Source organism: Lytechinus variegatus, chromosome 7 (genome assembly GCF_018143015.1).
Source record: "Lytechinus variegatus isolate NC3 chromosome 7, Lvar_3.0, whole genome shotgun sequence".
Classification (NCBI taxonomy): domain Eukaryota; kingdom Metazoa; phylum Echinodermata; class Echinoidea; order Temnopleuroida; family Toxopneustidae; genus Lytechinus; species Lytechinus variegatus.
Genome location: NC_054746.1, coordinates 2931096 through 2957755, shown reverse-complemented (window position 1 = coordinate 2957755; position 26660 = coordinate 2931096). Strand labels below are relative to the sequence as shown.

At 34.7% G+C, this 26660-nt stretch overlaps 1 protein-coding gene across 3 annotated transcripts in view; it reads left to right on the top strand.

The window, feature by feature from the left end:
• Positions 1 to 22053, top strand: part of LOC121418220 (N-acetylated-alpha-linked acidic dipeptidase 2-like) — a 34247-nt gene extending 12194 nt beyond the window's left edge. For 2 of the 3 annotated variants that reach the window (XM_041611958.1, XM_041611959.1), the window contains exons 4-18: positions 2079 to 2210; positions 3216 to 3341; positions 6760 to 6952; positions 8530 to 8620; positions 9210 to 9299; positions 10765 to 10850; positions 12766 to 12885; positions 13597 to 13682; positions 14294 to 14425; positions 15013 to 15098; positions 15594 to 15684; positions 15980 to 16232; positions 17868 to 17949; positions 19690 to 19782; positions 20156 to 22053. In XM_041611958.1, the coding sequence (XP_041467892.1) occupies positions 2079 to 2210; positions 3216 to 3341; positions 6760 to 6952; positions 8530 to 8620; positions 9210 to 9299; positions 10765 to 10850; positions 12766 to 12885; positions 13597 to 13682; positions 14294 to 14425; positions 15013 to 15098; positions 15594 to 15684; positions 15980 to 16232; positions 17868 to 17949; positions 19690 to 19782; positions 20156 to 20363 (1869 nt within the window). In that variant the 3' untranslated portion in view covers positions 20364 to 22053. Of the gene's footprint in view, positions 1 to 2078; positions 2211 to 3215; positions 3342 to 6759; positions 6953 to 7352; positions 7546 to 8529; positions 8621 to 9209; positions 9300 to 10764; positions 10851 to 12765; positions 12886 to 13596; positions 13683 to 14293; positions 14426 to 15012; positions 15099 to 15593; positions 15685 to 15979; positions 16233 to 17867; positions 17950 to 19689; positions 19783 to 20155 lie in introns of all 3 variants that reach the window. The other variant, XM_041611960.1, reaches the window with a different exon arrangement.
• The last annotated feature ends 4607 nt before the right edge of the window (positions 22054 to 26660 follow it).

Below are 26660 nucleotides of genomic sequence, written 5' to 3'. Positions count from 1 at the left end.
CCTGTTTTTATTCGGTTTATCTGAGTACAATGACTGTTTATGTTTTTGTTTTAACAATTACGATATAAATAAGAGAATGATGATATTTCTATATTAGGCCTTTACAATATTTGTTTTGTGTGTTTATCTGTAGGACATTGACTTGGTAGAAATGTTTGTAAAAATTTATATAAGGTCTGGAGAGACAGACTAGATGAAATCAGTGGCGGGCCAACGCCCCCTAATTATTATAATCCCACATGGCAATGCAAGTCAATTTGTCCAGGTTTTTTTTTTTTACTTGCTTTCTCCTATCACATATATAGGGCATATAATATGTTTTGCTTGATGTGTCCATGGAGCTAATAGCTCTATGATGTGTCAATATATTTTGTACAAAGGTAGTTTGTTTGTAGATACCTATGGAAAATGCTCTACAGTGAATAATTTCTTTCCAATCTTGAAATCCACGTTGATAGTACAGGGAGGCTGTGTTTATATTTGATTTATATCATACATGTAGTATGAAATACAAGTATAATTGATATGTGCCAAAGATTTTTTTCTCTTGTATATGTTAGGGAATTAATGAATAATTTTTGATGGACTAGAAAGGGTAAAGATATAAAAATGATCATAAAGAGAGATTTTTGATATACTGCACATCCCCTTGACATAAGTTTTTATTGTCTCACCTGCATAGCAGAGTGAGACTATGGGCGCCTTTCTGGCGGCGGCGGCGGCATCAACATCAAATCTTAACCTGAGGTTAAGTTTTGAAACGACATCATAACTTAGAAAATATATGTACCTAGTTCATTAAACTTATACATATAGGTAATCAGGTATTATTGAACATCTTGCCTTGGTTTCAGGTCACATGACCAAGGTCAAGGCCAAAGGTCATTTTAGGGTCAATGAATTTGAAATAGACCATGTTGGGGGAAGCAATATCTAAATCTTAACCAAGGTTAAGTTTTTGAAATGTCATCATAACTTAAAAAATATATGGACCTAGTTCATAAAACTTACGCATAAGGGTAATGAAGTATTTCTGAATATCCTGGTCAAAGGTCATTTAGGGTCAATGAACTTTAGGCATGTTGGGGTGTCTGTTGAATTTCCATCATAACTTTTAATGTTTATGGACCTAGTTCATAAAACTTGGACATAAGAGTAATCAAGTATCACTGAACATCCTGTACTAGTTTCAGGTCACATGATCAAGGTCAAAAATCATTTAGGGTCAATGAAACTTTGGCCAAGTTGGGGGTATTTGTTGAATTATCATCGTAACTTTAAAAGTTTATGGATCTAGTTCATAAAGCTTGGAGCAAGTTTCAGGTCACATGAACAAGGTAGATAATTGTTGAATTGCCATCATAACTTTGAAAGTTTATGGATATAGTTAATGAAATGTAGACATAGGGGTAATCCAGTATCATTGCTCATCTTGCACAAGTCGTAGGTCATTTGATGAAGGTCAAATGTCATTTAGGGTCAATGAGCATAGTAGCATATTATATGAATGGGATTTTTTGTGAATAATTAGTTTATAGTCATTTTCAAAGTCAGCAATGTGCCTTGATGGCTGACAGCATCTACAAGCACATCTGCTACTAATGCCATTGTTCACAAGATCACTAATTATACTTCTGTTTTCTCAAAATGTTTACTTGAAATGAATTTTCTTTTCTTTTAGGAATAGCTACATGTACAATGGTATACTCTCTGTGGTTTACATCTGGTTTGACAGCCATGAGGGAAAAGGATCTTTCAAGTATTTCCAAAGTGATGATATTCATTATAAAACGGTTGTTCGTATGTGTCACGTCTACCCACAGATTTGCTAGTTGTACATCTATATATGTCTATGTAGCATCCCCATTTTCCAAACAGCTACAGACTACTTATTAATTGCTTCTGCAATTTCTTTCAAACTTTACTAAATTCTGTTCTTATGTGGGTTGTTTGATGTGTTTATTTTTTTGCCTCACTAAAACAATTTATTGATTGGCTTTTATAGTAATTAACCGGCTTTATGCCTTGTACCAATATAGTATACATTATTTTCAATTAATTATTTTTTCTTTGTCAAGGTCTACATATTGAACAGCAATGGTTCAGTTTATTTCCAGTCGGCAAGAGAAGAAGCCCCTTTGGAACAAGGTGATTTAAAGGATGGCACCGTCCCTCCGTTCAACGCTTATGCTGCTAATGGCACTGTAATGGTAAGTATCAAAGCCAATGATAATTCATTAATCAATAAGTGGCACCCAAACAGACAAGCCATGGGTGATGGTCATGTTGTCTTTCTTATTTGGGAAGACAGCCAATCCGTTAGATCCTAGATAGTGTGGAGAAGAGGTGATGTGCCTTATATCCCACCGCTGCCACTATAAGTATGCTCGTGTTATAGTACGAGAACAGGGGAGCGTTTCATGAAAGGACTTGTCAGGCGTTTCATCTGACAAGTCCCATTTTATCCAACTATTACCATGCTAATATTACATATTTCTCAGCCAATGAAAATCAAGAAAAGTTGTAAGATCTAACAACTTGGACAAAAATGTTAATGAAACATTCCCCAGATGACTCATTGGAGATTATAGTATTTGGTTAATATATTGGTTTAATGCAGACCATCATGTTGTCAGTGTTACAAGTTGAGTGAATGGATATCGATAACCATGTCATATTGTAACAGCAAGAGGTCACTAAAGTTTCTAATCGATGTCAAACCCTCCACTTGTGTAAATTAAAGTGCCACATCTGATAATTTTGTTTACCTTTTTTCCCCATCATTTATCCAATAGAAATATCTTCTGGTAATTTGAAATGCAATTTATATTCTTTTGTTTCATTCCAGATTAGCTTTTTGGAGCTGCAAGAGGAATAATCGTATCAAGTCCGTTGCTATGCCCAGGACAAAAATTATTTATTTTTATTTTCTGCGGCTCCTTTTCACATCCGAATGCCTAAATCTGCAACATTGGTTAAGCTTTGAATATTGTAGTGAATGGGGAATTGGGGGTTCTGTTTGGGGAATTGGGGGTTCTGTTTGTATTTTCCAGGATTGCATTAAGCATTTTTGGGACAAAATGGCTCCATGCCCCAGTGTAATTTTTCCCCTGCTGCTGCTAATGTTTATGATGGTAATAATTGCGTTGATAATTATAATGATTATGAATAGAATAATTTTTTGATAACTTCTTGCCCTCCTATTTCATTTATAGGGAGATCTAGTTTATGTAAATTATGGAAGGATTGAAGACTTCCAGCAACTGACTGGAGAACTGGGTATTGACTTGACTGGAAAGATAGCCATAGCGAGATATGGAAAAATATTCAGAGGAGACAAAGTAAGTAACATACATTTAATTTTGTTATTGTGAAGATGATTATAGTTTTGAAATAAACATATGCACAGAAATTGCTAGGAAATTAATATGTTTATTAAATTTCAGAGCAATGAGCAGTAGTCTCTTAATGATAATATTTCGAACCATCAATTAAATCACCTGCCCTTTGGTGGAAATAATTTAATGTAAATCTGCATTATAACATGAACTAAGATTTTATCTTCAGAAGTAGTTTTAATGAAAGCGGACCAGTTTTAAGAAAAGCCAAAATAGTGAATAAGTATATCCTCGTAAGCATATTCTAATCTAAACAGGAGATGTAAAATTAACCCAACCAAGAAATTGGATTCTGAATATATCAGTCTCTAAACATCTCTGCCAACGACTCCCATGTGTACATAATATAGAAGGCCTACTAGGGATTGTGTAAATTTGATTTTAGCTCTGATAGCATATCAGAAATAGCTCATCAATGGCGAGTATGCATGATTACTTTATATGATGGTATGGACCTTGGACTTGATGTGGTTGAGTTTTGTTATCCTTCCTGAGTCATTCTACTTTTACAGTGGTGCTCAAAAGATAATGAACCCCACCAGGGGCCCGTTGCAGAAAAAGTTGCAATCAAACGCATCTCTAAATATCATGCACAACTTGATTTTCAACCAATCAACAGCACGCATTTTTGACTTGCTATTGATTTTTTTTACTTGCGTTTAAACGCAACTCTTTCTGCAACGGACTCCAGAAAATGCACTCCCTTATGCTGAGTGTTGATGTAGATAACACTACAATGTCTGGCAAGCCCAACTATTCTATCACCCGACTTCACAATTAGATATCTAATACATGGCAGAACCTGAATATTTTTTAAAATGTTCATTTTCTGGTGGGTTCACCCTTCACTAACTCTTTAGCACCACTTATATGTATATGACCCTTTTAGATTAGTGCAGCAATAAAGACTCCTTTGTTTCTTCTTGAGTTTGAGAGTGGGAAATATGACTTGAATATTGTAATATAATCCATGTAGTAGCTGATGTTTGTTTATATAAATACTTTTATTGTATTGATAAGACCTCTTTTCAACTTATGCTGGGCTGTAAATACTACTTAGTGTTGGTTGAATAGTTCACTTTATCATATGTTTGTTTTTACTTGTCTAATGCAATATGACCTAATTATTTCATGTAAATGATATGATTATGATATAAATTCCCTTTTTCAATTTCATATTACATTGTGTTATAAATCACTCTAGCATCTCATAATGTAAGCTGTACACCAATTCATTTCACCTTTCTGTCCTCAGATATCTATACCATATGTTTTGCATTGTGCATGCTCATTTGCTGAACATGGTTATTTCTTTGACTATGTTATAAGCCGCAGTAGTTTGTAACAATGATTACGTATGAAATAAAAGCAAAGTTACGAATAAAACGACCCTGTAAATTTATGATTCAACTGATATATTGAAAACATGGGGATGCAGAAGTATTGGCCAGTTCCTTCAGTTTTGTTGTGTAATTAATGTGCAGACTTTGTCTGGACCTTGAGGCTATGAGAAAATGGGGTTTTCTTTGATAAATATTGATCATTTTGAGTTTTTTTAGAAATACAATTTTTTTTGTGTTATATAGTTAAAATTTGCATAGAGTGGTGTGTTCTAAGATCATTCATGAAACTTTACTTTATAATGACTAAATACATCATTAAGAATAAGTTTGATTATGGTGAAATTTGTTAATATTAATACTTTTAACAAATATCAAAGTGAAAAGAAGGTTTTTTGATTATTTCCCCAAATTTTATTATTAAGAGTGCAGTTGTACTGTACTTCAAAATGTAAGGAAAAGTTTTTCTTATGTTTTGGCACTTCGCAATAAAAGTCATTTGATTTCACAAACATCTCCTTGTTGGAACTATAGAAAATATTATTAAAAAACTTTATCACTGCACAGAGATTTTCTAAATTTTATTTATAAAATTCTGATGTAATTTTAGCTACATATATTATCCACAAAATTTGTATGATGCCATGTTTTTTATAGAAACAATGCAACTTCTTTTCTATAGTATTTCAAATAAACTTATTGGCCCAAATTCTGGAAGGTGGTTTTAAAAACCCACGGCTGAGTCCATGGTTTATGCAGATTGCATGTGTAAATTACACTTATTTCACCGCATATATTAAAAAATGTCCAATGCTGATGCATGCTTTTGTCAGAGTGCACCAAATTGAAGCCTGTTGCTGTGATTATCCACGCTATTTTATTCATGAGTCCACTGTTTTGAATAAATGAGTCCACTCTTTAAAGAGTGGACTCAGGAATTAAATAGCGTATCTAACCATGGTAACAGCTAGACGTCAATTTGGCGCACTGTGGCAAAAGCGTGCATCAGCATTGGACATTTTTTATACACGCACCCGATATGCGCTAAATTAAGCGTAATGTACACAGGAAATCTGCATGAACCATGGATTCAACCGTGGGTTTTCAAAACCACCTTTGTGAATTCTAGCCATTGTTTATTCCTGATTGAAATCATACCTTTTCTGTATGCTTTTAAAAAAACATGAAAACTGTCTAGCTTGACATCATAAACTTCATGCGAATGCTCCATCTTCCCTCTCCACATACTTTGAAAATTATTCTCAGCATGTACTGCAAGATAACAGCTACAGCAGAAGCTATACAAAAGCTAGAAAGAATTGAAAAGCAAGCCTCTAAAATAACAAACGAAAAAGGGAGCTTTCTGATTGAGAATAATGGAAGAATCCTAGAAAAAGCCAGAGATCCTGACCAATGAGAAATATGTTCTCCGTAAATATTATAATTTGATGAGGTCAGACAAACGTCATAGATCACCTCTCGGTAGAACCTTACACTTCATAAATTCTTTTGTTCCTGTTTCAATTCGTACATTTAATAGCCATACCAGAAATAGTATTACCCCCCCCCCCCCAGTTTTTATCTTAATCTTATCCTTTGATTGTTGATTTCTATAATGTTTACGTATATGTATCAGGTAATCTTTGTGTGCATCATACAACATTCCAACTTATTTTGTGGGAACAAATTGCATTTCCATTCGTGCTTGATTGCATCATGGACAATAAAAATATCTGAATCTAAATCATTAAAAACAAAGTTAATTTTATTTTTTGCTGAGTTATGTTTCCTGACTTGCTCTGTTTTGTACCACTTTTATGAGGCAATCAAGGCACTGATATTCAACTATCAGATTAGTAAGCTTCTTCATGTAACATATATATGAATATATTCATCTTTATTTTCCCATAGATTACATCTGCTTTTTTCCATCCTGTTAGAATTGTGCAGTTGAGCATGTAGATGTACTATTTGCTTGACCATCCTTTCATTTCTGCTCTATCTATCTATCTTTCTATCAGGCTGAACATGCAACAAAATATGGTGCAGCAGGTCTCATCCTGTACTCCGATCCCGCCGACTATGCCGTTGAGAATGACCTGGGGGTGTACCCCGACACCTGGTACCTCCCTGGTTCAGGGGTGCAACGAGGTTCCCTCCACATCCCAATGGGCCTTGGGGGTGACCCTCTTTCCCCAGGATACCCTGCTTATGGTGAGCATGCATTAGCTTTCACCACCACCATCATCAGGCCCCCCCAAAAAAAAAAAAAAAAAAAAAAAACCAAATAATTTTATGAAAGAGAACATTTTTCAACTGAATTAAATCTTTAAAGTCCATCCTTCTGCAAGTTTTCTATAGCAGTTTCCAAAAGCAATCTTCAGCAGCTTCTCATTTACAATAGCTTTCACACAATCTAAAGAGCATATTCCTCATCAGAACCTGTCCCCGAAACATGCAAAGCTTAGGGATTGATCACGAGGCTGATTTTTTAAATTGATCATACACAATAATCAATGCATTCAATCTTGGAAATCCGCCCCATGATCCGTCCCTGAGCTTTACACTACGGGACCTATGAGCATCCAGTAATTGTTATGTGTTTCCTTGATAGGCGGAGGAAGCAGCAGCCTTTGGGGCTGTTGGGTTGATACTGTACTCTGACCCTGCTGACTACGCCGTAGAGAATGATTTAGGGGTGTACCCGGACACCTGGTATTTACCAGAAACAGGTGTACAAAGGGGGTCACTGTACTCTTATCAGAGTGTAGGAGGAGATCCCTTAACCCCTGGTTACCCTGCATATGGTATGTCATTTTAATATAAGGCTAGCATTTACCCTCTAAGAAACATTCTGTTTTGCCAAGATGTGACATGTCTTATAGAAATCATGATGATCCTCTATTTTTACCAGCACTATTTGGGACTATTTGGAGTCCGATGGATCCAATGATTTTTTTCTTCTATGTACCTTTTAAGGTCACCACATTGAGAGTCTGGTAAAGAGACTAAGATAAGATATTTGGGCATGAGGAATTCCTCTATATTTCAAAAGTTGTTTGTTTGCACTCTTTATAAAAAACCTTTTTTAGTATTGTAAATGTATTAATGAATGGGCATTATGTAAGAAAACTTCACAGTACTGCATCATAATCCAACTCGAAATTGGAACTCTGTGCCAATAACATAATAGAGGGTATACGCATAACAAAAACATCCCTCATAAAAGAAAGTAATAACTGACCCAACAGGTAAGATTTCTTTTCATTGCCAAATTGGGATCTTTACAAAAAGATGATTTGTGTAATTTTGTTGATGGTGCCAGATTGAAGTTACTCAGAAATATTATATCTCCTCGATTTATGATGATGATAATTGTGATTACTTAGATGAGCAAAAAACAAGAAGTACCATAGTGCTTGCAAAGTCTGAAAAATAATAATCCCATTTAAAATAATAATCACAATCGGTCATTAAATATTAATAGAGAAATGAATATTATTGAGGAAAAAGATATGTTTTAAGGAAAGATTTGAAGCCAAGAATACAAGCACTGGAAGCAGCTACTCATAAGCAGTCTCGGATGAAGAACATAAATGACTTCTTAAATTTTAATATGCAATTTTTTTTCACCATTTTTGTACTTACCATGGAAACCTTTATTGTGATTGTTTTTTTTCCACCCTGTTACCGTGGTAATTTCCATATTGCAAGGTAGCAATAGTTTTAACTCTTTAGGAACGAGCCCCAGAACAAAGTTATATATATTTTTATTATTATCATTTTTCTAGAAACGGCATATAAGACTCCTGAAGATGCTGCTGGCCTCCCCACCATCCCTGTTCATCCTATCGGCTATGGTGATGCCAAGAGGATTCTTGAGTATGTATACATTTTCATTCAAGTACTTTATCAAACTCAAATACATTAACTTGCAAAAGTAAAAGAAAATAAAAAAAGAATGGATATTGTTAATGCCTGCAATATGAAATGCTAGTTGTTTAAATTTCCAAGGACATTGCTCAAGCTAGACTTGATAAACTTTTTAACAATTGTTTGAATATTCTTAACAACCTGTTTTAATTTTTAAGCAACCTGTTTTAAATTTTAGAGTTAGAGTGAAAGGCTTGAACAATATGCTCGAAAAAAGAGCATTTTTACATTTTTTAATAGTGTGAAACTCCCATCATTTGTTGTTCTAGAGATAATCATACACACAATGAAAAGTGTGTAAAGTTGTGCCGTGTAACGTCAGTTACCGTGAAAATGCCCTTCAAATCCGAAAACTGTTCTCCCAGCGGGCCCTGCTATTATTACCTGGCTAAACTGGGTTACCTACTCGGTGCACACAGCATTTTGAGGAATTACTTCCTGCCGGTACCCATTTGCCTATCAACTGCCATGTGCATTTATTACTGTACCATTGTGTAAATTTGAAGAATTTCCATTTCTTTAAATACTTCTTTAATAGACAACTTGGAGGCACGGAAGCACCAGATGAATGGCAAGGGAATATTCAGAATCTGACCTACAAGCTAGGACCCGGTTTCACAGGAGGAAGGTGAGTTAATTGTAAATGATTACTGAATTAAGATAATCCCAGGGTGGTGAAAGAGAGTGACATCCAGGAATAATATCTAATTGGTCAGTTAGTTCTCTATGTTCATTTTATGTATGGACCCTGGAAGGAAGTGTTAAAAAAGTCAACCCATGACTTGACAGTCAAGCCTGCTTCTCAGCCAGTCAAAAGTTTTCAGATTTGGCAGTTTATTGGACCGAAGTGTTAACACTCGATCCAGTGTCCATTAAATACTTTGATTTCATGCTTTCTGTAGATTACACTGGCTTAGCAAATATTTGAAATTCTACCTTTTATTGCTGTTTTTTTAAGACTCTTCCCGAAGTTGTTTTAGTAGTTAAATTTGAGAAATTAGATTCAGTGGGGAAAAATAAAATGATTTGAATCATATATACATGTATATAATATATAGAGAAGTAATATTTAGAAAACAATTTGGTAGACTGTTTTCTGTCTTCTCCTGTTTTCTGTTTCTGTTTCTGTTTTCTCCAGTTCAACAAAGTCAATATTCATTACGTTCTAGAACAGACCCTTTTCTTTTACAAGTCCCAAGAATGAACTCCAAGAAAGGTCAACAATGCATAGGTTTCACAGGTCCCAGTATTTGGAATAATCTCCCTATCAACATCCGCTCATGTCCTTCACTGCAATTATTAAAAAACAAACTAAAGACCTATTTATTTTCTTTGTAATATCCATTTGATTAATATTGTTAGCACTTGGAGAGCAGAATATTCAACATAATTATAATATGATACTGTAAAGCACTTTGAGCATGTTTACATGGAAAAGCGCTATATAAATATTAAATGTATGTATGTATGTAGACCAAAGACTAAAGAAACCGATGTTATTGGCTGGTAGTTTATGATATCATAAAGGTTTTCTCTCACTCCCCAAAAATAATTTTCTTAAGGATTATCAGGGTTCCCACAGTCATGGAAAAATTTTGAAAAAAATTGTGGTCATGGAAAGTCAGGGAATTCAGAAAATTTGTGAAAAGTCATGGAAATGGCAGCTTTCCAGTTTGTTGTGTGTCTCAACTCATACTCTGTGATCATACTCTGCTATTTCAATTGGTGTTCATGATTTCCATTTTTCCCAGTTTTGTGACATCCCAACTCCTGGGACATCACAGGAAGTCATGGAAAGGAGCAATTTAGTCCTGGAATTCTGTTTTAAAATTTCTGTGCTAACCCTGATTATTATTGTTTGCATATTGTTGTTATTCTATACAATCTTGTTATGAGTTTCTCTATTGACATATTTAGAAAATGTATTATGTATGATCTTTTGAAACCTAGAACAAAAGCAATTCAATCATTCTACCATTCAATAAATAAAAGTTTTATTTTTTATTTCTGTTTAGTTGTTAGCAGTGATTTAATTCCCCTTGACTAGCAAAATATCTTTTAAGATTTAACTGAATGATTTACTTTTGAAATAGAACTGTAAAGCTAGAGGTTAATACTCGCAACGAGGAGCGTTTAACTTACAACACAATAGGCATCATCAGAGGCTCATTGGAACCAGGTAATAATGCATGATATTGCACATCAAGTTTTATACATAAACCTACAGGGAATTTGCCATTTTCAGCACATCATGCAATATGCTTTGATATTGCCTAAGGAAAACATGCAGAACAAAATTTGTTGTTTTAATTTATCGCTAGACAGCCTTATATAAATCATAATCTATTACTTCTCAACATTTTACCCAGTGGTACCCAATTCTTTTGCTATGATATTTCAAAAACATAAAGAATCTGATATAGCACCCAATAAAAGGTCATAGGTCATGCAATAAGTCTTAAAGGGAAAGTTTACCCTGACAAAAAAGTTTATTGTAAAAAGAGCAGAAATTGATAAATACTGGTGAAGCCGTGAAGGTATAAGAAAAATCCATCGAAGATAAAGAAAATAGAATTTTAAGTTTCAGATGTGTGACATCATATACAAGCACCTGTTCCATATGTTGCGTAATATTGAATGCATGAATTTCATTTTTGTTAATGGTTAAAGATGACTATAATATTTTTTTCTTCCAGGAGCAGGTTGTGAAACAATTTGTCTGTTGCTATACTAAAAGTGCAATTAAACAAAACATTGTACAATTTTTTGAGAAATAACATTTCATTTATATTTTACATTCATAAAGTCACAAATGAAAAAAAATATATTGATGATCTTTTTTCATCTTTGATGGAATTTCCTCCAACCTAGTTCACCAATATCTTTTATTATTTTTTCTGATGATTTTTGTAATAAAATTTTGTAGAGGTGAACATCCCCTTTAACTAACTTAAAAATAGCTTTAGGTGGGTGTATTAAAAAGCATTTTGTAAATAACCATCAACTTAACAATTTGCTGGTGATCCTTTTCTGGGAACCAATTCAGCATCAATGAAAATCTGGTGTGTATTATTTACCACAAGAGAGGGTCATTCGTAAATTTGCTAGTAAATTATGAAAATATTTAGGAAATACTTGCTGGTTTGTTTGCATTAAAATCGACTCGCGGCTCAACACATGACAAGGCACAAATGAGAGCAATAGTGTGATACAATGAAGATTTATGGTTTATTGTCTTTTGTCGATACAATGCAGTATGCTCATAAAACCCAGAGTTTCACTTAATAAATTCAGCTTTGAGAGTGACAGTTGTTGTATTATGAGGAATTCATAGTTCATTATTTTGTGGATAAGAAAACAATCTTAATACAAGCATAAAGATCTATCTTCCATATATTTTGAGATATAACCATTATTGTATATCAACATTTACACACACTTTTACGTGAGTAAGCCGTCTGCTTCACAGTTGTCATATGGAATCTGCTTTTCTTGTTCCTGCCTGTGAAAAGTGAAAAAGTGAAGAAAAAAAAAGGTTTAAATGAATTTTGAAAATTCTATAGTATAAACCTGGAATTAAAGACCCAAGTGCTAATACACATAAGGCATATGCTAGTGATTAGTGGACTCCCTAATAGTAGGCATCCCCTTAACGCAAATTGACTAAGGACCTGTAAACATAAAGCTAAGCGATTGATCATAGGTCTGATTCCTGTGATTGATTGAATTGATTATTGTGTATGATCAATCATAGATATCAGCCTTATGATCAACTGCAGAGCTTTATGTTACTGGGTCCAGGGTTGAAGATACATGACCCTGTCTTAATGGAGAAACTTACATCAGTGGCCCGTAACATAAAGCTTAGCGATTCCTGTGATTGATTGCATCGATTATTTACAGTGTATTTATTGATCATAAAAATCAGCCCATCATTGATTGCCAAGCTTTTTGTTACAAGGTTCACAACTGCACATGGTGCTGATATCAGCTAAGAATCCAAATGCGACCTTAGTCTGTCTGACTAACCAGGAAGCCTTCGTGAATTCTTATCCAAGTTTGAACTGGTACCATTCCCTCTCTGTTGATATTAGATCGGTACATCATAGCGGGTAACCATCGTGATGCCTGGGTGTACGGTGCCGTTGATCCTTCTAGCGGTACCGCAGCCATGCTAGAAATGTCCAGAGCAATGGGAAAGCTTGTCAAAGATGGTAAGCGGCCTTTATACTACCATTTTCATGAAAATTAAATTCACTAAAATTCCTAATTTCTTGATATTTCAACACTTTATTGGGACTGTTTAGTCTGTTTGCCCCTTCCTTTGTACAAAATCTGTTGGGCAAGTGTCTATTGTATTTCTTAGATACATGAGATAATTTGCAAATTTGTATTCTTTTCTATAGTAAATACTCATTATTTTATAGTCTAGAGAAAAAGATTTTATAACTTAGTATTTAAGTATTAAGCAAAGCTTATCAGCCTTTTGGTATTATCAGATGTACTTTCACTCAACTGGACACAAGGACCCTACCGATTCTGTTCAAGACGAGGTCATACAGTAAAGATATTCAAAGAGCGATCTAGACTCGACATACGCAAATGCGTTTTTAGTAACAGGGTAGTGAATGACTGGAATACCCTCCCCCAAGAAGTGATTGACTCAGGCTCTATCGGTGTATTCAAATTAAGACTCGACAAGTTTTGGTAGTCTAAGTGTTCAATCTTCAATGATCAAAACCGTCTCTACCCTCCACGTGTGCAAGTTTTTGATCTTGTATAATAACACAAGATCGTATGGATATGGATGACTGTAAATTCAGATGAAGAGATTGAGGTCAATGGGATTACTTTACCTCGCAACATGATGATGATGATGATGAAGATTATATAAACCTGAAATATTCATATTTTTTAACATTCAGGTAAATGGCGCCCTCGTCGTTCTATTGTATTTGCCAGCTGGGCCGCAGAGGAGTACTCTTTAATTGGATCCACAGAATGGGTTGAGGTAAGTCGATATTTCAGGCCATTCCTTACTCGAGAGAAATATTAACTGTCCAATTTAGTCTACTGATAAGACCATTTGCATTGTCATAATGCAAATCAGAGTTAAAATGAAAGGAAAGTAACTGCCACAAACAATGATCTCATGTGAAACTCTTTGAAATCAGGGTTAATTGTCACCGTATCATGATGTTAAATCCAGTTTATTGACAAAAATGTCACTCTGCGAAATCATACATGTAAAAACTTTGGGGATAGTTCAAAGTCTTCTCTTCAAAGTCATTTTCAGATTGTTACCACAGCTGGCATTTATGCCTAAACTACAAAAGTGCATATCTCCCATTATATGCAAAGATTCTTCATGCATCAAGTTCTTATGGTTATGAAAATCCCTTGATTAATGACTAGGAAAATGATTTCAAATCATCCTGCATTTTTAGCACCATTTCCAGGAAAAGTTAATTCAGTGATTTCCGCTGACTAATTTGCTTTCAGCCAATCAGATGCTAGAATTTCAGTAGTTTATAACAATAATCAGTTAAAATGACTGATTATTTGTTTCATGAAATGCACCCCAGGTACTTATCCAGATCACACTCTTTGTTTCCTTTGCAGGAGTTTGTGAAAAACCTTGGTTCCAGGACAGTGGCTTATCTCAATGTTGACATCTCTGTAGAAGGGAATTATACCTTCAGGCTTAAATCAACACCAAACCTCTACGAAGCTGTTTTCTCTGCAACAAAAAATGTGAGAAAGGATTCATTCATTTTGATTTCCACCGAGAAAAATAATATTTCATGTATTTTGAAAATGCATAATTGGCATCAATCCTAATCTCTATGAGGCTGTTTTTTCTGCAAGCAAAAGGATAAGGTGGGATTCATTCATTTGATTTCCACCAAGAAAAAATTTGTTTCATGTGTATTGAAAATAGATGATTGGCATTTATGTTGTATCATGTATACGAGAAAATAATTGCTTCAATGTTCAATTCAGTTTTCAGAGCTATTTTTGTCTGCAATGTGCTACAGTCATAAGTATTTCTTAATACTTTTCAAAGTCATGATGTGAATTTGTTATTATTGTAATTATTTTATTATTATCATCATCATTACTATTATCATTATTATTATTATTATCATTATTATTATTACTATTATTATTATCATCATTATTATTATTATCATTATTGTTATTATTATTATTATCATTATTATTATTACTATTATCATTAGTATTATTATCATTATTATTATTATTATTATTATGAAGAAGGAGAGGAAAGAAGGAGGAGGAGGAGAAGTTATTTTGCGGTCTTCATTATAAATTATCAGGTACCTGATGTTCCATTTGAGGGCCATAGCAGCACCGTGTATGACACGTGGTTGAAACGAACTGGAAATGGAGGTGACAAACCAAGGTATATTATAGGTTGCTCTAACTTTTATATATAGATACTCATAAATTACAGTCATAATATATTTTTGTGTAATTCATTAGATCTAAATTCTTGCTGATTGAACCAACTTTGGAGTTTTTAATTAATTCATCAATATCTTCTACCAACACAGATGGACTTTGACAAGCGATGTTAATGTTTGTGACATGTACAATTGATATTGTCCTTGTTATTCACCATGTTTCTCAGAGCAGTTTATGTGATGTGTATCAATATATTTTACAATCACAAGTATGAAATTCCTGCAAAATTGTATGGATAACAATTGTATACTTTATATTTGTTTATTTATAATATAAAAACAAGTTACCAAAAATCTAATACACATGAAGGGTGGTAGAAGAGGACCATGACAATACGTTATTGTAACATTAATCTTTATGTTACAGATTATGAGATTATGTAATTTCATTAAATTTTTGTAATGATCCATTCCTTACCCGCTCTCCCTATCAGTGTTCGGAATGTAGGTTCAGGGAGTGACTATGCATCCTTTATGGGAGAGATAGGTGTTCCGTGTGTGGATCTTAGATATACCTTTGATTCGGTAAGCTTCATTAATGTAATAAAGCTCAAATGTTTAATTCATTTGTACAAACATTTGTACTATTATTTTTTATTTTCTTTAAAGAAATAACTTTTATGATCAATTTTAGATAAGATTTTTACTTCATTAGTACACCATAACATCCTGTATTTGATGATTCACCACTTATGTTCTTAGTTTTCTACGTATTTCAAATTATCTTTTTCTGCAACTGTCCAAAATAAAATTGTCACAAAGCTTCTCACAAACATTTTGTTATACCATGATCTTGATTTCATACTCATTTCAAATACAGGATTTTGGCCTATCAAGCTACCCTCTGTACCACTCCATGTACGAGACATTCTTCCTTGTTAGCGAGATCATGGACCACTCCTTTGAGTACCACTTGGCCGTCACCAGAGTGTGGGCGGAGCTAGCTCGTAGTCTTGCCGATAGTCTGATCTTGCCCATCAATGTTGTTGATACTGCTGAGAAGATCACCAGCTCCATTGCCACTCTGAAAGGCTTCTATGAAGATCAGATGGCAGAGCAAGGCATTACGTGGGGTAAGTATCCTTGATGGTTACCTTGTTGTGGGGTTACTCTTGCAGTTGACCAAAGTGGTAGTGATGTGATAACGTTGAATGTGTTATTATCCAGGGCTCCATAACACAAAGATTAGCGATCAATCGCTAAATGAACTGACCAATCAATATCAATGTTACATGCGCATTTGGTTTAAAATACTGACCAGGGACCAATCAGTGCGGTTCTTTCATATTTGCAATCCATCGCAAACCTTTGTGTAACGGAGCCCTGGTCTCTTTATGTATATATTATATAACTGTCTTTGAACTTGGATAAAGTCATGATGAAACATACCAATGGCATAGTAACTCATTAAAAACCTTGCCAGGGTATGGTCTATATTTTCTTTCCTACACAGGTTTATCAATGGATCATAGTTCCAAAAGAATGAAAGTGTTTATGCAGTGTTATCCTAATTGATCACAGGGGCATATGTTGGATAAGATTATGGTGGCAGGAGTGGGATGTGATTCCTTTAATGCTATATTCATTGATTATGTGGCAGCAGTAGGATATGATTTCTGTCATGCTATCCAAATTGATTATGGCAGTAGCAGTTGGATTTGATTTCTGTATTGAAATCTTAATCCATTATGGTGGCAGCAGTGGGATATGATACCTTTATTACTATCCTAATTGATTATGGTGGCTGCAGTGGGATATGATACCTTTATTGCTATCCTAATTGATTATGGTGGCAGCAGTGGGATATGATTCTTGTATTGCTATCCTAATTGATTATGGTGGCAGCAGTGGGATATAATTCTTGTATTGCTATCCTAATTGATTATGGTGGCAGCAGTGGGATGTGATTCTTGTATTGCTATCCTTATTGATTATGGTGGCAGCAGTGGGATATGATACCTTTATTGCTATCCTAATTGATTATGGCAGCAGCATGTGTAGTATTATTCTCGTAGTGCTATCTTAAAGGTCAAGTCCACCTCAGAAAAATGTTGATTTGAATCAATAGAGAAAAATCAGACAAGCACAATGCTGAAGATTTCGTCAAAATCGGATGTAAAATTAGAAAGTTATGACATTTCAAAGTTTCGCTTATTTTTAACAAAATAGTTATATGAACGAGCCAGTTACATCCAAATGAGAGATTTGATGATGTCACTCACTATTTCTTGTTTTTTATTGTTTGAATTATACAATATTTCAATTTTTACGAATTTGACGATTAGGACCTCCTTGCCTGAAGCACAAAATGTTAAAATAATGGAATTCCACGTGTTCAGGGAGGAATGAAACTTCATTTCACATGACAATGACGAGAAAATCAAAATATTTCATATTTCAAACAATAAAAAACAAAAGAAATAGTGACTGAATGACATCATCGACTCTCTCATTTGGATGTAGCTGGCTCGTTCACATAACTGTTTTTGTGAAATGAAGCGAAATTTTGAAATGTCATAACTTTCTTATTGTACATCTGATTTTGATGAAATTTTCAGTGTTATGCTTGTTGAATTTTTCTCTTTTTATTCAAATCAAGTTTTTGTTGGGGTGGACTTGTCCTTTAATTGATTATGATTCTTTGTTATTTTTCCCTGTTTGGATATTTGGTCATGTTATTTCCAAATTTTCTTTTTCTTTTTTTGCAGAAACCATCGAATCAGCATCTAGTAATCTTACTACAGCAGCCAGAGCTTTTCAGAATGATTTGGAAAATATGGAGAAAAATGAGTGAGTTTGATTTATTCAAGGATGTACATAGCTATATCCGTGAAGATAATTTTGATCAATTGTTTTATAATTTTACATGGAGATGATGTATATGCAGCCACCTAATAATTTGTTTGAGTTTTACAGTTTGTAAGCTTCTTCTACACTCAGTTTGATACCTTTCTGATGTTAACTCCCTCTTTTTAGACTGAATTGATACTATTCTTAATTCTTAAAGGGGAATCCAACCTTGGCCATAGAATGTTGTGTTGGGAAGGAGAAAAATGAATTAAACAGAATGGTGAAAGTTTAAAAGAAATCGGATAAGCAATAAGAAAGTTATAGCTGCCTTAAAATTGAGATCACTAATACCATGTAGATATCAAATTGGCAACTGGGTAAGTAAATTATGACAAGGGGCAAGGACAACTTTCCCATAGGCCATGTACTTTATTATCAGGGATTTGTGGTTTTCTCCTAATTACCCATTCCCCTGGGGCAGTAATCTAGATATAACCCAGGTAGTATACAGAGCTGCCAAGTAGTACGATTTTCCCATATTTCATACGGAAATCAATTTAAAATACGGCAGTACGCTTTTTCATGATAAAATACGGGAAAAAAACAAATTAGAGAAGAAAAGGTATTGTTCGCCCCACTATAGCATCTGGGGGCTTTCGGGCGGAGATAAAAAAATGGCAGCTGCCCTCTACGTTCAATGAGTTATGCTTTCATTAAGGCTTTCCAATTAGAATTTTCGATATCCTGTCGAATCAATGCTGATGACAAGTTCCGAGCGCACGCACGTAGTTTACAAGCGCAAAGCAGCGGCTCAAATCGCGATATTTTGCGACTGGTAAATACGTCTGTAAGGATGATGACGTCATCCAAGATGGCAACTTACGTTGACCGACGGAAGGATCGAAGATGACGATGTTTCGATCATAATTTGAAACGAATTAGCGGTAACTGCGGTCTAAGGTACGATATTTCTGAATTTTAATACATTTTTCCGTAAATATGGATGCAATTTCTTTTTCATATTGTGACATTTTATGATATTATGTGCAAAAAACGATCGGAAAAAATCAGGTTTCCGTCGAATGTTAGATCTAACGTTACTGCTAATACGTTGTTTGTACGTACGGGCCTCCAAATTCTTCAGTCTATGTATTGGTGAGTGAGCCAACGCAGTTCAGCGGAACAACCAAAATATCTAGACTGAAGCTTTCGGTCTCGTGTGCGACGGTGTGGGGCACAAAATAATGTAAGAAGTGATCGAACTTTGCCATTATGCATGCATATTTATCTCATGGTAAAAATACAGATTTTTTTGTCAAAATACTGATTTTTGGGGATAAGAATACTGAAAATGCAAAATACAACTTGGCAGCTCTGAGTATATTGTTTAATGTCCTCATGAAAGAAAAATACATTTTGAAATAAAACTTTTTGGGAAAATAACATTTTAGCCATAATATGTATTGAAGTACATGGAAGAGTAGTCCTTGCCTTACATCACTATGACATCACATAAGTGGCCAATTTGAAGTCTCCATAGGTATAGTGATTACCGATATTTACAACTTTTAGAAATTGATAACTTTCTTTATTATTTGTCCAATATTGTTCAAACTTTCACCTATCAACTTGTCTGATTTTTCTTTTTCTTATAAAAACAAGTTTTTATTTGGGTTGGATTCCCCTCTTAATTCTTAATAAAATTAATGAGCAAGCTATTTTGTTTCTTTCATTTCATAGTCCCTTTGCCATACGCCGTGTCAATGATCAGCTTCTCCAGTTTGAGCGTGCTTTCATTGATCCACTTGGTTTACCAGGGAGGAACCTTCAAAGGTAGGACCAAGATGACACGTCTATAAGTTGCCTATGGTTACTGTTAAATTTTCATACTGCAATAAAGATAATTTCCAGAGATTATTTGAATATGCTTAAGCCGAATGTTTTGGGACCGCAAAATTCTGTTCCACCAGGACAAATTTGACTGAGAAGATGTAAACTACACATCTGCATATTCTCATATGAAAAAAATGCTATGGGCAAACATTCAATTTATGGAAGGTTGACTTAGACTGAGTCTACTGATAGTAGTTTAGCAAGTGCATTAGTGTTGATGGTTGTATTTTGATAGGGTGGTTTGATATCATGATTCCTAACATTCTTGTCATCATTCCCCTATTTAATTTCTACTGTTTCTCCCTCCATGCAGGCATGTTGTGTTTGCCCCTAGCAGCAAGGATGCCTACAAAGGTGATGCATTCCCGGGCATTGTAGATCTCATGTTCGACATCAACAACCCGGACGGAGATGTCAGCAAGGATTGGGAAGCCTTAAAACAGCACATGTCGGTCGTTGCCTTTGTGTTACAGTCTGCCGCCTCCACGCTCAAAGATGTACAAATTCTTCATCGAGACTAGAGATGGTTTCACACTTAGGGGACAGTCACACTGGCAAAACAAAGTCCTGATTGATGGAAGCTGTTCGGTCATTTCCAATGACATACCAGCGATTGGTTTGGAGTTGGTTTCGCTGGTAAGACTGCATCATTGTGCTCCTTGAGTTGCCAATTGATGCTTTTTTTATAATGTAAAGTGTTAGACCTATGACACAGCCACATCAATGAAACCGAGTCCGTTCAGACGGAAGCTGTAACATCGTATCCAATGACATACCATTTAATTTGAGTCACCTTAGTTGCTGTGACTGTGGCGTTATGCTCCATGAACTGCCAAACTCTTTTATCTCGTCAAGAGAATATTTTATTAATCAGTGCATCGATGAGGCACAAGATTGGACATCTTGATTGGATGTCTTGCCGTAGTGATATTCTCAAGGGCACCAATATGAGAAAATTCATTTCCACTGACTACAATCATAGAAGAAATGGATCGTTTTGCATTTTTGTGGGGGTTTTAGAATCATTACAGGAGCCCCAAGCCTCACGCTGTTTTGATGATTTATTGAAATCCTGATATCATCCAAATTTACATGTGTGATGAACACACAGCATATGAATCTGTTATAACCAACAGATGATTAATACCAATATATTGATGAAGATTAGTAGCACATAAATGATGAGTATCGCTTGATAATTTATCTAATGAACACTGGTTATGTTTCGTCATTGTACAAAGTTAATGTGAATGACCCTTGGAAGCTACTAAAACTGAAATGTTTGCATTTAGTCATTAGGGTTCCTTTTTTTTATAAATAATGTGATTTGTGATTTTTTCCTTATTTTTAGCCATCAATGCATTTTTTTTTCAAGTCATCTCCTTTAAGTATTATTTTTAATACCGTTACTGTTAATATTGTTACATTCAAGGACGTTCCACAGTTATGGTGAAATACATGTCATTTTCACCAAACTTTGCACATAGATATTTTAGCACCTGAATATTCCAAATATGCAAAAATTAGAATGGGTTGATGTGCTTGATTTTTTGCTATAGAGCTTCAAAGTTCACCCAAATAGATGTTCTTAAGAAATGCGCATTCAAAATAATTTTTGCCCTTTTAGATCTCACAAGATCACTACTGAGTTTAAACCTCTATTACTCAAAATCGATGAAAATTTCTTCAAATTTCGCAATGTAGTTAATAATTTTATCATTAAGATGGAGAATCTATTTATATTGCTATTTGTTTGCTCTTTGAAGTCTAACAGCACTATCAGTTCTTAAAAATGGTGCAAAAGATAACAAAAACCCAATCTAAAAAATGTGAAATTAGAGACGTACAAAAAATGTTGCCCTTTATTCAAAACTCATGTCATCTTAACCAAACTTTGCATAGTTGTAGAGGAAGGTATACCTAAGAGGTGCAAACATTCAAAAATATGGGTTCATTTGCTTGTTTTCTAACTATTAGCACTTTTATTAGGGCAAATGTGCTTTTTAAAATACAAAAACAAGCCAAATGATTTGTACCTATGTAAGGAAAAATTCCAAATTATTTATTCAAACTCACAGTCATAATCGTCATACTTTGCAGCTCTGCAAAGTAAAGTTTTATAAAATTGTAGAGGTATTGAAAAAATGGTCCACAGAATAATTCAATTTTTTAAGCTTCACAAAATAACACATCAGATCTGCAGTTAGACTGAGTGCAGATAATGAGAAAAATCAGCCCATACCTACAGCTGATTAATCACCAGGGGTCTGTTGCAGAAAGAGTTGTGTTTAAACGCAAGTCAAAAAATCAATCACAAGTCCCAAATGCGCACTGTTGATTGGTTGAAAGTGAAGTTGCGCATGATTTTTGAAGTTACGTTTGATTGCAACTCTTTCTGCAATGGGCCCAGTTCATCTATTGTGACGTCAGCGCGCAGAGTGTAAAATATGCCCAGATCATGATGCGCACAGACATAAATGTGGAACGTCTTTAAACAATCTCACCCACTTTGATCCATCTAATTTATACATTATGGTGATTACTGTCATATCCACTTCTCTTTTCATTCTTCATGCATGGAATTGTCTTAAAATGCCAAATACATGTAATTTATCTTAATCACTATCTAATATATACTGGTGTGTGGATATGTGGGAGACCATTTGTTTTTCAAGTGCCAAAATCATGACAATGTCCTTCACCCACCTTCAAGGGTATTTGCAGAAGTGTAATTTTGTAATCTCTTAATGCTTTTGTTTTATAGGTGCTTGAATATATGTTTTATATTGACTTGATTTAACCTTTCACGTTCATTTTTCCAAGCATTTGTAGGTAGTTTTTATGTACTTTTATGTTATCCTTTGTATTATTTATGTCATTAACATGCACATTTTTTATTGTTAAGTTGATATATTCTGCAAATAGCATTTTATATTTCTATAAGCCAATTAACACATTGTGTTGGTATGTAACAAAAAATATATTCTTCTCCTTCAAAGAAATATTTATTGTATGCACTCAATATGTCAATGAAACATGCTAGAAATATATGTACTGTCCTTTCAGTAATTTATATTTTTCTTCTTTGATTACAAATATAGTTAAATTAGTTAATCATAGAAAGTATGTACACATATAAAATTTTGCACCTATTTTGAATTACTACAAAATTTTGCCATCTAAGTTTGCTAATCTGTCATTCAAAATTGACTGTTATCGATTGCATAGTCATTCTTAATTTTCCCACACTAGATATCCATTGTCATTTTTTAAAGCCAAATTTCATTTTTTTGAATTGTAATTGTATGGTTCCTGTTTGTTCCAACATATGTGCAATAAACACCGTCACACAGCTAAAATATGACCTTGGGTATACTAATGATCTACAATTGTGTGTTTATGCACACGATCATGAGCATTGTTAAATCCTAGCATCAAAATAGTATTTCGCAAATTAAATGAAACTTTAAAGGAGAATGAAACATTTGGAACAAGATAGCTTGTGTGAAAACAGACAAATCAAAGAAACAGATCAACGAAAGTTTGAGAAAAATCAAGACAAATAATGAGAAAGTTATGCGCATTTGAATATTGCGATCCCTAATGCTATTGAGATCCTCAAATTGGCAATGCGACAAAGATGTGTGATGTCACTTGTGAACAACTCTCCCCATTACTTTTGTATATATTTCACTTAAATTGCCTCTTTTATCACATCTATCAGATCATGTGTTTTTTTCTTTAGGTGGGCATGTAATACAGATTTTAAAAGAATACATCATGGATAAAAAGTTTGTATCACCATAAGAAAAAGCTAGAGACATTTGGAGTGTATTTTATAGTCCATCAAAAGGAAAGTTTTTCACATGTGACTCCACACATCAGCATTGCCAATGGGAGGATCTCCATAGCATTGGTGATTGCAATATTCCAATGCTCATAACTTTCTCATTGTTTGTCCGATTTTTCTCAAACTTTCTTTGTTCTTATTCTTTGATTTTTCTGTTTTGACACAAGCCTATTTGTTCCAAATGTTTAATTTCCCTTTAATCTGTTTTATGTTACTCCAACAGATGGAATAGTAGTAAATAATGACAAAGGCATCTGTCTGCACTTTTAATTCCCCTTGTTAAATATTCATGTATATAGTCACATTGGACATTAAGAATTAGATTGATGCAGGACACTCAATGTAGGCTTGCAGAATTTTCTTTATATTGGACACAAGTTTAGTGATCCTTTGTTGCATAACAATGTTTTGCCCTTATTTAGCCGGAGTGTGCCTCTATCACTAATGCCTTTCTACCTAGCACTGGTAATCATTTATTGTCTCGCCCACCAGAGGTGAAGGCGAGACTTAGGTATCCAGATGTCGTCCGTCTGTCACAAATCTAATGACACCTAACTCCGCAACCGTAGGTCACTTTTCAACCAAACTTAGATGGTAGATGAACTTGGGGGACCTGCATGTTATGCTGCAGTCTAATGACACCTAACTCCGCAACCGTAGGTCACTTTTCAACCAAACTTGGATGGTAGATGAACTTGGGGGACCTGCATGTTATGCTGCAGTCGGAGGTCACATGGTAAGGTCATTTTCAGGTCAACGTTAAAGTTTACATGCAAGACTCTCTTATGACACCTAACTCCGTAGCCATAAGTCATTTTTCAACCAAACTTAGATGGTAGATGAACTTGGGGGACCTGCATGTTATTGCTGCAGTCAGAGGTCACATGATGCGGTCAAAGGTCATTTTCAAGTCAACATTAAAGTTTACATGCAAGACTCTCTTATGACACCTAACTCTGCAACCGTAAGGTGTTTTTCAACCAAACTTGGATGTTGGATTGACTTGGGGGACCTACATATTAGGCTGCAGTCGGAGGTCACATGGTAAGGTCAAAGGCCATTTTCAGGTCAACGTTAAAGTTTACATTGAAGATTCTCTTATGACACCTAACTCTGCAACCGTAAGGTGTTTTTCAACCAAACTTGGATGGTACATGGACTTGGGGGACCTGCATGTTATGCTGCAGTTGGAGGTCACATGGTAAGGTCAAAGGTCATTTTCAGGTCAACAATAAAGTTTACGTGCAAGGCTCTCATGACAAGTGGTATTCCATCCCAATCATTTCACAATGAAATTTTGATACAATTCTGTTGCGTGCCCTCGCTAAATCACCATATTTCTGGTTATTTTCATAAGTGGGCGAGACACAAAATTGCTGTTGCCTTGTTCATTTCTGTGTATAGGGGAAGTTTTTAGTGCACTTTTATTTCATGTTTGTACAACAGTGATGTTAAACTTTATTAGCAACGCAGAATGTAACTTATTGTGCGAAGCTGCAGTACATATTAACAATGTTGTAGTTTTATTTCAACTATTTTTTGGGGTTTGGACAGATTCTGAAATGAAATGCAGTGCCTGAGTCATGTGTGTTTATTCATTGTTGTGTATTCATTGAAGAGATCATTGATGGGTGATTTTTATATGATTATGAAATAATCAAGAACGTTTATATCAAGATATGGAATTATATTTATGAAAGTGGTGAAGTTCGTGTACAAGGTCTATATTTCCTAGGTATTCAATAAATCAAATTCATCAACATGCACATGTGTTGTCATGGTCCCTTTTGTGCGAGTGGTATGATTTCTTCATCTACAAACTTGTTTATGTTCAAATTCCTATAACATGTATGTCGAAATGCATTTTCTGTAAAGTAGGTTAGCTTGTACGATTCTGTCAATCACGTGTGGTGGCTGGCATAGGCGGCGGAAGCGGGGGGGACAGGGGGGACGTGTCCCCCCCTAAATTTGCTTTTTTTGCTTGTCAAAATTTTTTGGGTTGTCCCCTCCTAAAATTTGTGGCTTCCGCCGCCAATGGTGGCTGGAGGCATATTGGAGGGTTTTTAATCCATCCAGGGTTTATTTCTAAGAATTAAATCTAAAGATAAATTATGGATATTTTTTTTTCAAAATTTGTTGGAGTATACATTTAGGAGTCACAATGACATGCGGCCCATAACACAAAGGTTAGCAATCCGATATTTTTTTATTGATTGATTGCATTGACTACAATGTAATATTAATCTTGAAAATCAGCGTGCTTAATTGGTATTCACTAATTGGTAACATTTGTGTTATGTGACCCTAATAAATTTTTGGTCATGAGGTCAAAGTTCAATGTAAGAGAGGTCATTGTATATTTGAAAATATCTTGTTCTGTCATATATGGATCATAGTTTGCATATAGGAGTGACAATGATCTAATCAGATTTGGGGTTGGTATACTAGGTCAAAGGTCACAGAGGTCATATGACTCTTTCCCATGACAATTTTTAGCCATTTACCTAATGTTTTCATTTAGAGCAGACAAATAAATTTTTGGTCATGAGGTCAAAGTTCAATGTGAGAGAGGTCATTGTATATTTGAAAATATCTTGTTCTGTCATACATGGATCATAGTTTGCATATAGGAGTGACAATGATCTAATCAGATTTGGGGTTGGTATACTAGGTCAAAGGTCACAGAGGTCATATGACTCTTTCCCATGACAATTTTTAGCCATTTACCTAATGTTTTCATTTAGAGCAGACACAAATAAATTTTTGGTCATGAGGTCAAAGTTCAATGTGAGAGAGGTCATTGTATATTTGAAAATATCTTGTTCTGTCATACATGGATCATAGTTTGCATATAGGAGTGACAATGATCTAATCAGATTTGGGGGTTACATGGTCAATATTTTAAGGAGAATGATTCACCAAGTGCTTCCATTCATTTGGAAGAAGCAATTAATGTATTTGTGTGTGT